General features: G+C 40.7%; 2 protein-coding genes across 3 annotated transcripts in view; one reads left to right on the plus strand and one right to left on the minus strand.

Annotated features, from left to right (window-relative positions):
* Nucleotides 1–4,108, minus strand: part of NUDT21 (nudix hydrolase 21) — a 22,238-nt gene extending 18,130 nt beyond the window's left edge. The window contains exons 1-2 of the mRNA XM_054455225.2: nt 3,840–4,108; nt 656–856 (exon numbers count right to left, since the gene is read on the minus strand). Coding sequence (XP_054311200.1) covers nt 656–856; nt 3,840–3,955 — 317 coding nt within the window. The 5' untranslated portion in view covers nt 3,956–4,108. The remainder of the gene's footprint in view (nt 1–655; nt 857–3,839) is intronic.
* Nucleotides 4,080–14,601, plus strand: part of OGFOD1 (2-oxoglutarate and iron dependent oxygenase domain containing 1) — a 25,221-nt gene continuing 14,699 nt past the window's right edge. The window contains exons 1-3 of one of the 2 annotated variants that reach the window (XM_054455224.2): nt 4,080–4,519; nt 6,012–6,157; nt 11,335–11,381. In XM_054455224.2, the coding sequence (XP_054311199.2) occupies nt 4,366–4,519; nt 6,012–6,157; nt 11,335–11,381 (347 nt within the window). In that variant the 5' untranslated portion in view covers nt 4,080–4,365. Of the gene's footprint in view, nt 4,520–6,011; nt 6,810–10,741; nt 11,382–14,601 lie in introns of those variants that run through there. The other variant, XM_063654299.1, reaches the window with a different exon arrangement.

A 14,601-nucleotide genomic window follows, 5' to 3' on the forward strand; every position in this document is an offset into this window, starting at 1 on the left:
TAAACCCTAGTTTTAAACAAACAGAATATATAACATAGCACAAACATAAACAAAATTGCTAACCACCAGTCCATCCTAATCTCCTCTCTGGGAGCTATCTGATGATAATGGAGTCAAGAAATGCTCAGAGAGGAATGGATCACATTCTTTAGGCCTAAAGAATGGGACACTTTTTCAAGAACGTCATCTAAGTATTGGAGACTTTTCTTTATGGTATAATCTAGTCAAATAGTTATGGATCAAATGTTTGAGAGATGTAGGAGCTTAAATGATAAAACACTAAACTGTTATCCACAAAAACCTAAGTCATCTTAAGAATAGGAAATGCTAATCATACCAAGAAAGAAATATCAATTGTTCTTGGTAATGCTACAATGACATCTAGCCATTGATCTTGGACTCAACTATTCCATGGGGTTTCTACCAAGCTCAATCATTAACATCAACAACATACAGAAACATACAGATTACTAGTTAGGAATATAAATGAGCACTGCAATGGAGAAAAATTACTCATGATTTTCTCTTTCTAAAGACATCATTAACAGCAGTGTTTGTTGAAATAAATGACCGAGGGCTAAAATTGTATTCCAGAGCTGCATAAACAGCAATCCTACTAAAAACTGTCTTGCTGTTAATTTCCAACAGTACTTACAGTTTGAAGAAAGTTGTTCCCAGCTGCAGCAGTAACACATGGGGTAGCCGGTGCTCATGTACAATCAGAACCCCTTCTACAGTCCTCCTCATTCCAATTTTATCAAATTCTTCCCTCATGCGCTGAAATCTGGCTGCAACAGAGCTGTCCTTCTCGTAGAGGGGCTCTTTTGTACCAAAAGTATAATTGGTAAGAGGGTACCTATGATCCGAAGACAAACATCTAACATGAGAACTGAAGAATGTAATTTACCATGACAGACATTAGCACAAAGAAACCATGGTACAAAAAAAGTGCATATGTTGTACTCAGAGACTTTAACCTTCAAGTGTAGATAACACTATCCTTAAATGCTTAGAGAAATGGTTATCTGAACATTAGTAATCCTCTGGTTTTAGACCATGGCTGCTATTCCAACATTACCAATTTGGCTAATAATTAATGTCCCCCTGCATTCCGCTGACTACTAATCTAATCAGAAAGTTTTAATTATGGGTGCTAATGGCTAATCTCTTTTTTCTAAAACTAAGCCACCGCTTTTCATCAACATCCCTCCAGTTTTTTTCTATTTCTCTCAGTCAACTATCCTCAGATTTTTCTTGCACCACAGCCTTTCCTTTTCACAGCAACTCTTCTACTTTCTCTGTTTGTCCTCTAAACCTATTTACCAGCCTTTGGCATTTATTCTATTCAGTCTCCTTATTGTTTCCTTCTCCTCATCTGAATCTTCTACCCACCATATCTAATCGAAAACTCTCTTCCTTTACTAAGAATTTAAAATATGGCTCAAACTGTTAAAGACAATTTTCATCTTGACTAATAAGGATCAAATTTTTCTTTAAAGATACTTAAAAATGCCATACTTACATGTTGTAAGCCCTTAATTAAAGCCTTACAGCAAGAAGCCTTTGAGTAAGAATTTAGGCCACATTTGCCCATCCATGGTATCTATTCTACCAAAAGCCCTTGACATTAATAGTCAACATTATTGTATCTACCCCACTCAGTCATTCTTGAAAGGGGAACAAATCAAGGTTGCCAAAACTTTAAAAATTACTTTAATTCCAGAAGCCAAGTTCTAGGCATATGAAAAAGCTCTAAAATAATTAAAATATACCATTCCAGGATGCTTTAAAAATTTAAAGAACGTCCGCGGTAGACCCAATGCTAAATCTAAAACCATCATCCATAGCAGCAGCAGATATGCTACATAGCACGACGTGCCAAGCAATTTTTTTTAAACGCTTTACATATATTAACATTTAATTCTCACAACCTGAGTTAGAAAGAATTAAGGATAACCATTACACATCTCTGTTGCAAGAGCCAGCTCCAATATATCAGTAAGGAGATGTCAAGATGAAATGTCAGAATTTTCACCTGTGAAATCAGAGTGCCAGCCCAGACATACATATTGTTCTCATCATACTGTGAGCTTCATAAAGCACGGGCTACACCTTACTTCCTCACCACCGTATACCCAGTATTGTGCACAGTGCCTGGTACAAAGTAGGCATTCATGCAGTATTTCCTAAAATAAAATATACTGGGGGAGAGGGCATTTGTTTTCAACTTAATATTAACTCAGGTGAACTTAAGTTCACAACACAATGATTATTTCTGAATATTTGTATTTACACAGGAGAGGAAATGTACTGTAAATCAATCCATAATTTTAATAGAGCGAAGATTAAAATATCTTGCTGAAAGCTAACTATTTTGCCAATTCTACAAAATGGTTTGATGCAAATTAATTCAGTAATCAAGACAAAACAAGAAAAGACTGTGGGTTTTAGTTCTAATCACCACTGAAAGTAACCCAGAAGCTGTGCTTTCACACTTTTAAAAAGGATAACATTTGCCTTTACCATTTGATGGATTTTTTTCTTAATTTTAAAAAAAATTTTTGTAGAGAGCCTATGTTGCCCAGACTGATCTCCAACTCCTGGCCTCAAGTGATCCTCCCACCTCAGTCTCCCAAGGTGCTGGGATTACAGTCGTGAGCCGCCACTCCTGAAGACTTTTATACACACAACTATCAACTAATTCCAGATTTTATAAACCCAGCATTTTCATTATCTAAATTTCCAAGCCAACACGTTTTGCAAAATAAAACAATGTTAACCATCTTTTCAACTTCAAATCACTTTTGGTTGGGGGACGGGGAGAGAATGTCGGTTTATTTTCATATAAAACAGAGAAACACCTGAACTGCCTTACGAAAACATCAATACCACCAAATCCTTGCACTTGTACCCTGACTAGTATAAACTGGCCCCTTTCCTCCATCAGGAAAATGTAGGCACCGCGTTGCGTCGAAAACAAATCCTCAGAAACGATTTTAAAAAGCATTACTGACAATTTCTTGATTAAGACACCCCAAACGCCAATTACCTGCTACAGCGAGTCTGCTTCTGAGAGTGACCTTGAAATGCAATGGTTTGAAGTGTTGAAACAGAAACGTGTTGAAAATAACACACAGCCCACAATGGGTTTTCTGGTACATTCTGGTTCCCTCCAGTCTGAAAGCCCAACCATAGCAGCATCCTTACTCCCAAGGAGGGGCCTACTTGGGGTGCCTGGGATGCCGGCATCGAGACATCAGACGACGCGAAGGCATAAGGCATGGGGCAGGGCAGACAGCCCTGAGCACACGAATAAAATGTGTTGTATTCATAAACTGAAATATTAAGGGGCACCTAAAAGGAAGAAAACTAGACCTAGGCATTACAGCTAGATCTCGAAAGCTTACTGTCAGAGTGAAATCTGCAAAAATCATACTAGGTTATACCATTCGTATCACATAAACACTCACAAAGCAATACCATATACGTGATGCGAAAGCATAAACATTTCACTGGAAGGATTAAAAAAACACACATTTTGAAGTTGGTTATCTCTGGAGAGGTGGGGAAAGGATGAGTTAAAAGCAAACTCCGTTTTTCCCCATTATGACCGAATACATACGATGGGAACAAGCCTTCCTTTCAGAAAAGGACTCTAACCCTGGAGGCTGGAGGATGAGAAACGGGCCTGAGGGAGGGAGGAAGGCGCGCATCCGCCAGCGGGAGTTGGAGGCGGGGAGGTGCAGAGGCGTGAAGCGCGCCGAAAAGCCGGGGGCGCGTCGGAGAGTCTATAGGAGCGCTCACGAGAGAAATGCCCGCCAAGGCCGCGCCGCACTTACAGGTTAATGGTGCGCTCCAGGGTGAGGGGCTTCGTTTGCTGGATGTACTTGTTGCCAAACTGAGTGACCCCCCGGGGCCAGCCGGTCTGCGAGCGATTGGGCGGTACCACAGACATACTGGCGAGCTCCGGCGCTGGCGGCGAGCAGAAAGTGTCAGGCAGGGGAGACTTTCCCCGTGCGGGAAGCGGTTATCTGCAACCCCCTCAGCGGCTACCGCCCGCCATTAACAGGAGAGCGGAAGAGGAGGCGTAGGCACGCCGGAAGTGAACGCGCAGCCTCTGGCGGCAGGAAGTAGAGGGGCGGTGGCCTGCCAGACCGAGCGCCAGTGGGCCAATTGCTGGTGGAATGGCTGCAATAGCTGGAGCTCCCATTGGTAAACCGGGTATAGGTTCCGCCTTCTCTTACTTTGGTGCTTCCCATTGGGTAGGGCCGGGAAACGCGGTAAAGGGGACATGCCGGGAATTGCAGTCCCCTCAGGAAAGTAGCGTCTTGATCTGTGTGGCGTGGCTCTGTACCTTGGGAGGAGATGAATGGGAAGCGGCCAGCGGAACCCGGCCCAGCCCGGGTGGGAAAAAAGAGAAAGAAGGAGGTGATGGCCGAGTTTTCGGACGCTGTTACGGAAGAAACCTTGAAAAAGCAGGTGGCTGAGGCCTGGAGCCGCAGGACACCGTTCAGTCACGGTAACCGGGTGCTCTCAGGGAGGGGCCGCCACGCAGAGGTCTGGGGACCTCTGAAAAAGCCCTGGGACTCGCGCCCAGCCCTGGGCAGCGAGGCCGCAAGGGAAGAGGCTCTTGGAGGACTTTGGCCACCTCCTACCCTCCTGCCTCGGCTGCTGCTCCCTCTCACTCCAAATTCGGTTTGAATTTAGAAACGTGAGAAGAGGGAGAAATGGAGGCCGGAGAGTTTTGGGAAGCAGAGGGTATGCAAGAGATCATTGCATTCTGGAGGCACAGATTACTGACTTAGAATCCTCTCCCCTGACTGGGCGTCGCCGGGCAATGAAATTAACCTTATTAAACTTCAGTTGCTTCCTAAGTAAAATGGGATAGTTCATAATATTTACCTCGGAAAGTCGGTGAATGGGAGCGGCACACGAATGCTTGCAGGCTTCAGTAAATGTTTCCCTGAGTAAGGCCCAATACACATCTGGACAAATATGGGAGTGGCTGATGTCATTTCTCCTGCAAGGGCATTGCTCAGGTGTCCCAGGAGAGTCTAGCCAGGGCATTTGTCGTGAGCTGCCAGCTTGGCTCCCTAGTGTACTCGTCTCTACGCGCCTGTAGTTTGACTCCATGATGTATGAAAATAAACGCGCGTTGACCAAGGAAAGGAGCCTACGTTGAACGATTCCAGCCTCAGCTTTAAATATCACCTTATGTGTTCAGAGCTCTGCTTCATGCGCCAGGCATCCCTTTCTAGAGTTTGCCGTAATTTTTCTTTGCGTTGTCAAGTGCTTTGAAGAGGTGAGTCCTGGGTAGGCTGGAAGCCTATAGAAAACGATAGCTTAGTGTTTAAGTACAGGCTCTGTACTCTCAGTTTCTTCATCTGTAGGATGGGGAGAGTGATAATGTCTCCCTCAGAGCTGTTAAAAAGACTGAATGAGATAATGGGCCTGGCACCTGGTAGGTGGTGCTGATGATGACAGGATGGTGATCTAGCCAGCCGGAAGCAGTGGGTAAATGTTGGGGTAGAAATCAAGGAATTAGAGGTGGTTATGCCTGAACTGAACTGATTTTTTTTTAAGTACAGTAAGTAGTAAATGCCTCTGGCAGTAACTTGGGAAAAGAAAAAGCAGGGAAACTGCCTACCAGTATTGCTACTCTCATTTAATGTGCTACCCAAAGTTTGAGGGAAATTAATTAAAAATCTAAAATACATTCAATTCAATATGTAATCATTGAAACACATAAAAGAGTAGGAACCTTGATTTAGTGACATCACCCATCACTCATCTCAAGGACTGGAGTTGTAAGCATGGTATCTTTAAAAAGTAGTATTTAATGGGTAAAGAAGAAAGGTCAGAGCTTATGATTTTTTCCCCATATCTTAGACTTTAAGTATTAGGTTCCCCAAAATTCATGACCATCCCCTTTTGTATTAGCTCTGCTATGTTACTTGGGTGTCAAAAATACAAAAGGAAAAAAGCCATAGATAATGTTTTCCTTCCAACAGAAGTCATTGTCATGGACATGGACCCTTTTCTTCACTGTGTGATCCCAAACTTCATCCAAAGCCAAGACTTCTTGGAAGGGCTTCAGAAGGAACTGATGAACTTGGACTTCCATGAGAAGTATAATGATTTATATAAGTTCCAGCAGGTATTTATTCCCCTGCCACATTAACTCTTCCAGCTTGGAAATTCACTGTCTATGAAATCATTCAATACCTTTAGACTTGAGGTTTTAGGGTGGGTTTGCCTTGAACGGTCCTTGTATTGACATTGTTAAGAGCATGCCTTCATTTAACCAAGCTTACTGGGTGTTAACTATGTGTTAAGTGCTATAATTATATGGAAGCCTTAGACAGTGCCTTCCCTGTAAGACTTTAAAATCTAGTGTTCAAAGTGCAGGCTCTGTATTCTCAAAGACTTCTCAGTTTCTTCATCTGCAGGATGGAGAAAGTGATAATGTCTTCCCTAGGTACACAGATTTCTATGGGTGTCATGACTTTGCCTCCTCTTGGATGTCTAGTAAGTGTCTGACACTTAAGTCTAAAACTGAATTCTTGGTCTTCTCTAAATTTGCTCCACCTGCAGTTTTCCCCATCACAGTTAATAGCAACGTGATCTTTCCAGTTGTTCAGGCCAGAAGTAATAATAGGGGTGAACGTGATGGTGATAGAGATAGTGAAGAAACAAATTAAGCCGATGAGTAAGTATGTTATAAACAAAGGGGTTAAGTACATGTGGGTAAGTGGTATGATGATGAAGAGAGTTGTACGTTGGGAGACAATTACCATTTAAAATCTTGAGTTCAGGCCAGGTGTGGTGGCTCATGCCTATAATCCCAGAACTTTGGGAGGCCAAGGCGGGTAGATCACCTGAGGTCAGGAGTTTGAGACCAGCCTGGCCAACATGGTGAAAACCCGTCTCTACTAAAAATATAAACATTTTCTGGGTGTGGTGGCATGCACCTGTAATCCCAGCTACTTGGGAGGCTGAGGCAGGAGAATCACTTGAACCTGGGAGGTGGAGGTTGCAGTGAGCCAAGATCACATCATTGTACGCCAGCCTGGGCCACAAGAGCAAAATACCATCTCAAAATAAAGTTTTGAGTTCATGTTTTTTCAGGTGGCTTGCTATATTACAGTATGCTCTACATTGCAGTAGGGCAAAGCGTTAAATCCGTTCTTTTTTTTTTTTTTTTTTTTTTTTTTGGTGGACAGTTTAATTGGGCAGAAAAGACTATCTCTTTTTTTTTTTTTTTTTTTTTTTTTTTTTTTTAAGGTTGGTTTTTCTACTCTGGAAGACACAGCCTAGTCTAGGTATAGAAATACAGGTCATTGGTTTCCCCAGTTTGGGGGTATATCTTTCAGTACATGGAGGATATCACTCTTAGAAATCCTTTGTAAACCTCAGGGACATCTGTGCTTCAAACTGGGGGGGAAAAAAAAGAAAGATGAAAAATATGAAGAATAATTTTTTTTTTTTGCATTTTCCCATTTTATTTTATCTGGGATGAGAGTAAATAACGAATTTCTCTCTCTTATTCTTTTACACTAGAGCTGATTGGTCAGATGGATGTATCCTGACCTTCCCCAGATCTTTCTGTCTTTGGACCTTATACACATGACTGAATTAACCAGGATAAATACATGAAAAATATGACTCTTAATAATTCAGAAAGCTGAAAACTAAACTGCTTTCCATGATAAGGTTGCACAGGTTAATTAAAAACCACAGTTACCTGCTGTTGTGATTATTGCACCCTTGGCCTCTTGTTGATTTGGGGCCATATGCATCTGATTACTGAAATTGAAACATCAGAATAATTTTTACTTAATGCAATTTGGAAGATTAAAAATACTGGAAGAGGGCCGGGTGCAGTGGCTCACGCCTCTAATCCCAGCACTTTGGGAGGCCGAGGCAGGCAGATCACGAGGTCAGGAGATGGAGACCATCCTGGCTAACACAGTGAAACCCTGTCTCTATTAAAAATACAAAAAATTAGCCAGGCGTGGTGGCACGTGCCTATAATCCCAGCTACTCGGAAGGCTGAGGCAGGAGAATCGCTTGAACCCAGGTGGCGGAGGTTGCAGTGAGCTGAGATCACGCCACTGTACTCCAGCCTGGGTGACAAAGTGAGACTCCACCTCAAAAAAAAAAAAAAAACCTGGAAGATAAAAGGCAAAATAATAAAAAGAGCCTTGGGTGATTGAAAAAAAAGGAGCTGCCATTACTTTGGATCCACATGGAAGTTTGGTGATACTCTACTGTGAATAATTTTTACTGTTGATCCCTTTTGGACAGGAACTCTTCACCCTAAGACAGTAGATGTAAAACCTGGTTTTATTCTCCTGCGCCTTTAATCCTCATCCATGCCCTTTTCTTTGCTTGTGGTATGAATTGACTTGATAATTGGGTCTCTGACATCTTCCAACTCCCATAACTAACTCTGTCTTTAGGACTTGCCCAGTATTCTGTATTTTTTAAAGCAAGCATTATTGAGTGCATACTTTATGCCATGCTAAGCGCTTTATATTTATTCATTAAATCCTCAAAACAATCCCATTACTATACCTGTTTCACAGCTGAGGAAACTACATTAGTTTTTCTTTCTCTCTGGACCATCCCTTCAACATAACAAAAAGAAGAAAAAAAACTGTTCTTTTCACAAGAAAGAAACAAAGTTCTTGACCTAATTTTCCCTTCAGCTACCATCCCATTGCTGTGCTTCTCTTGACAGCAGAATTTGTTATAAGAGTTGTCTGCACTGTGTCCAATTCCTCTCCTGTCAGTCTCTGGTAAGCCCATTTTAATCAGGCTTTCGCTTGTACTACTGCACTGAAACTACACTTGTCAAGATCACCCATAACCTCCACATTACTAAATCCGATAATCAGTTTTCAGTTCTTCCTTGGCTCATCAGCAGCATTTGACCTACTATATCACTTCTTCCTCCTGGAGACTTTTTTTTTCACTTTACTTTCAAGTTACCATGCTCTCTTGGTTTCTCTTCTTCCTCAGTGGCTATTTTTTGTTAGCTTGCTTTGCTAGGTTTTCCTCTTCCACCTGACTTCTTAATGATAGAGTATTCTGCATCCTAATGCTTGGCCTCCTTCCCTAGGTACACAGATTTCTATGGGTCTCATGGCTTTACCTCCTCTTGGATGTCTAATGAGTTTGTGACACTTACATTCAAAACTAAACTTCTGGTCTTCTCCCTCTAAATCTGCTCTACCTGCAGTTTTCCCCATCACAGTTAATATCAGCTTGATCTTTCCAGGGGCTCAGGCCAAAAAGGAGGTCATCCTTGATTCCTCTCTCACCTTATATCCAGTCCATCATGAAACTCTGCTATCTCTGTATTTTGTACCTTCAAAATACAGGCGATCGCCACATGATATTTTCTGTCAGCAACAGATACAATAGTGGTCCCATAAAGTAACACCTATTTTTACTGTACCTTTTTTATATTTAGATATGTTTAGATACACAAATACTTCCTATTGTATTGCCTATAGTATTCAGTAGAGTAACAAGCCAGGTTTTTTGTAGCCTGGAAACAATAGGCTATACCATATAGCCTAGGTATATAGTAAGTTCTACCATCTAGATTTACGTAAATGCACTCGATGATGTTGGAACAACAATGAAATCACCTAACAATAAATTTCTCAGAGTGTAAATGACATACCACTGTATATCCAGAGAAGCCCACTTCTTACTACTTCCACTGCCAAAGGCCAACACCTGGTTCAAGCTATCTGTGTCTCCCCCGGATTATTCTATTAGTGTATCAACCATTTTCCCTTCTACTGTCACCTGCTTAGACAGTCACTGAAGTCATTCTTTTAAAACGTAAATAGACCCAAGATAATTAAAAATATGTAAAAATATGTTCACATAAAAACTTGTACACAAGTGTTCATAGCAGCTTTATAATTGCCAAAAAGTGGAAACAATTTAATGAATAAACAAAATGTGGTATACCCATAGAATGGAATTCAACTCAGCCATTAAAAGGAATGACGTACTGATGCTACCACAACATGGATGAACCTTGAAAACATTAGGCTAAGTGAAAGAAGTCAGATGCAAAAGGCTGCGTACTATATGATTCCATTTATGTGTAATGTCCAGAATAGGCAAGTGGTTGCCAGGAGCTGGGGGGAGGAGAGAAGAGGGAATGACTACCAAAATTGGCACAAGGGTTTCTTTTTGGAGTGTTAAAAAGTTCTGAAATTAGGAAGTGCTGATGATCGCCCAACATTGTGAATATACTAAAATCCAATGAATTATACACTTTCAAGAAATTGAAATGATGTGGATAATTGTGTTATGTGGATATTATCTTAAAAAATGTTATTTCTCAAAAACTCCAATGACTTTTTTTTTTTTTTTTTTTTGCTTCAGAAATCTCATTTCTTTAAGTCAAAGCCAAAGTACTTAAAATGGCTTTAAGTCCCCTATTACTTTTTTTTTTTTAGACGGAGTTTTGCTCTTGTTGCCCAGGCTGGAGTGCAATGGTGAGATCTCGGCTCACTGCAACCTCCGCCTCCAGGTTAAAATGATTCTCGTGCCTCAGCCTCCCGAGTAGCTGGGATTACAGGCATGCGCCACCACGCCCAGCTAATTTTTGTATTTTTAGTAGAGACGGGGTTTTCCATGTTGGTCAGGCTGGTCCTGAACTCCTGACCTCATGATCCGCCCGCCTTGGCCTCCCAAAGTTCTGGGATTACAGGCATGAGCCACCGTGCCCAGCCCCACTATTACCTTTTTGGCCTCATTTCCTACTGCCCTCCCTCTCCCTCTCTGCTCTTGCAATAGCTGGAATAGGCCAGGCATGCTTCATGCTCAGGACCTTGAATGCTTTGTGCCTTGATAGTCCCTTGCCACACTTCCCAGCCTCCTTCAAGTTTTTGTTTCACCTCCCTAAAGTCTACCTTGGCCAACCTGTTTATAATTGCAAACCACTCCCCAGGCTCAGCACTCCCCATTCTTCTTTCCCTGGGTTTCTTTTTTTTCCCTTATGCACTTCTCACTATCTTTATACTAATCTGCTTTTTGTGTCTGTTGTCTATCTCCCTCAACAGGCATGGAAACTAGACTATAACGACTTAAGTTTTTGTTTAATGAATAAAGCACAGAGGATAATAACTTGCCAAGTCACAGACCCATCCAATGGAGGGGCCCTGTATTAAACCTAAGCAGCCTGGCTTCAGAGTCTGGGCTCTTAATGACAATGCTAGGACCAGAACACTCACTAAACTGCTCTCCTTTGTGTGTCTCTTATATGAAGGAAATCACTTTTTTTCCTCTCTTTTCATGATCAAGTCTGATGATTTGAAGAAGAGAAGAGAGCCTCACATCTCTGCTTTAAGGTAAACAAGTAATCATATTTGTTGGGAGCTAATATGTGCCAGGCAGAGTAGTAAGTGCTTTAAATGTTACGACATTGTGTATGTCATATAATTCTTGTTGACATTGTTAACCCACTTTGTAGAGGAGGAAAGAGACCGAGAAACTGAGTTTGCATAGCTTAAAATTAAGGGAGCTAGCATACAAACCTAAGTCTGTCTGATTCCAAGGCCCAAGTTCTCAGTGATAAAATGCTCAACCTTGTTAGTAATCAAGGAAACAGAAGTTAACACTGGAGATACCATTTTTCACACGTTAGGTTGGTAAATATTAAAAACCCTAGTGTTGACAGATATAGATAGATACCTTTATACACTGCTGCAGTCTTTCTTAGAAGATGGTTTTGAAAGATGTATCAGAACCCTTAAAAGTATGCATATCTTTTTGTACAACAGTTTCACTTATAAGAATTTATCCTGAGGGCCAGGCGTGGTGGCTCACGCCTGTAATCCCAGCACTTTGGGAGGCCGAGGCGGGTGGATCACCTGAGGTCGGGAGTTCAAGACCAGCCTGACCAACATGGAGAACTCCTGTCTCTACTAAAAATACAAAATTAGCTGGGCGTGGTGGCACATGCCTGTAATCCCAGCTACTCGGGAGGCTGAGGCAGGAGAATCACTTGAACCCGTGAGGCGGAGGTTGGGGTGAGCTGAGATCGAGCCATTTGCACTCCAGCCTGGGCAACAACAGCGAGACTCCATCTCAAAAAAAAAAAAAAAGAGATTATCCTGAGAAAATAAGGATATGCTCAAAGATTCCATACAAGATTATTTATTGTAGTATTGTTTATAAATCTGAAAAATTATATACAAATTTGATCGCCCATGGAGATTTAAACATAATAGTACAAAACATAAAGTGGAAACTGTACAACCATTAAATATGATATATATGAGTTTTGACACATGAATGTGGTAGTTATCTATGTTCTCAATTTTAAGAAACTTTTAACATTTTAACACCTCTGGGATCTAGTGTCTCACACAATCACTTTTGTGTCCTACTTTAATTGACAGCATTTTTTCCTTAGTGATATATAAAATAATGATACTTAACACATTTTTGTCAAGAGAAAAAAAATAATACACACAATTTGATGCTTTGTTGTTTTTTCTGACCAATGGATTCACATCACGTGATCTTATTTTAAAAAGAGATACACACACCTACATTTGGATGTCTGTGTGTACAAAGTAAAAGATTTGGGAAAATGGAGTATTTAACTCTTGCTAGTAGGAATACAGATTTTTTTTTAATAGTTTTTTACTTACATGGGATTTTTTTCCTAGTTTCTATAATGAATAGATGTTGCTTTGTAATAGCTGTTTTTCACCTGTATGGTATAAATTATTTATTCTCATTATATTTTTTCTCTGCAATACTTCCATGTATTATAGGCAGCTTACACAATTTCTTCTAAATCCTGAAGTATTGCTTGTGTGTTAATTGTAATGCATTATGTTTCATATTTACTTAGACTTTTTTCCCCCTAAAGAAAGATTATCATGCATTAAGGCATTATCTCCTTAGTTCACAACACCCCTCTGCTAAGCATTTCATGTGGGACTGAGTTACATTCCACACCGAAGGCTTACAGCCAGATGGTGAGCAAGCTGCAACTCCGTAATCATTACAGAGAGCTGATCTTTTTATTTCCCACTTGGGTTCTGTGAGTTCCTTCATGAATACAATTAACAAATGCTAACAATGACAAAATAAGCCTGTCCTTGTGACACTTTCATAGAATGAATAGAAGAGCTTTTTCTAGAATTTGTGAAAGCTAATGTTACCAGTAAAGGATTTAAAACTATTAGTTGCTTAGAGTATCAAGACTTTGAAGAAATATTTATCACTCATATTATCTGAAACCTGGCTCAGCAGTTTGCTATCCTGACCCATTTTATATAATTTGCAACTCTGCCTTTAAAAGTTACGTGGCACCTCTGGGTGGACTGACTGAGCGCAATTATTTTATGGAATGTTCTTTAAGCTTGTTCACAGCTAATAATGGAATTTTTTGGTTTGGGTAGTATATAATATAAAAAGGTATTTGGTAATGAAATCTTAAAGATCAACCTGGAGATTTGATACTTAGTTATAAACAGGACAGTTCTATTTTATGGGAATTTCAGTAGTGTGCATTTGGAGTAGGATGATCCAAAAAAATATTAAGTATCTTTGTAAGCGTAATTTGAACTAATGTAAATCTTTTTAAAATGTTTTTAATTCCTCAAGGTTAGTAATAATTCATAATTTCAAAGTTGATTGGCTGAGTGAGTTATAAATTGTGTTAAGAGATTTCTACATGGAGAGCCAGTTTAGCTGGTAAATGGAAACGTTCACCATCTTCTATTGGTATCCTGTTAGCATCAGAACTTCTATCAAGGATTTCACTCATTATTATGAATTTAATTCAACACTCATCATTATGCATTTAATTCAACAGTCATCATTATTGCCATTTAAAGTTGTTTTAATCTTCTAAAACAGTGCCACCCAAGTGTTCATTAAATGGCGGTACCAGTGTTAGTTCTTGTGATTTATAATAAATGTATATTTGGTCTTGGTCTCTATTCCTGGCATAGACCTCTCTGACCTCCTGCAAGGGAAGAGAGGCTGGAGGTTGAGTTAATCACCAATAGCCAATCACTTAATCAATGATTCCTTCGTAATGAAGCCTCCATCGAAAACCCTAACCAAAGGAGTTCAGGATTGCTGAACTCCCATGGAAGTGCTGGGAGGGTGGTGTACCTGGGGAGGACATGATGTGGAAGCTCCACACCCCTTCCCCATACCTCACCCTATACATCCCTTCCGTCTGGCTGTTTCTCAGTTCTGTCCTTTTATAATAAACTGGTAATCTAGTAAACAAACTTCTTCTGAGTTCCGTGAGCTATTCTAGCAAATTATCAAACCCAAGGAGGCAGTAGTGTGAACCTCCAGTTTATAACTGTTTGGTTAGAAGCATATGGGTCACAACTTGTAATCAGTATCTGAAGTGGGGTTGGGGGAGGGGGCACACTGGGGGCAGTCTCATGGGACTAAGCCCTAACCTTTATTAACGCCTGGTAGGTAGTGTCAGAATTGAATTGAATTTTAAGACACTCAGCTGGTGTCAGAGAATTGGTCAGTGTGGGGGGATAAGCCCACACATTTGGCATTGGAAGTGAAGTAAAGTGTGTA

This window comes from Pongo pygmaeus, chromosome 18 (assembly GCF_028885625.2).
Source record: "Pongo pygmaeus isolate AG05252 chromosome 18, NHGRI_mPonPyg2-v2.0_pri, whole genome shotgun sequence".
NCBI lineage: Eukaryota > Metazoa > Chordata > Mammalia > Primates > Hominidae > Pongo > Pongo pygmaeus.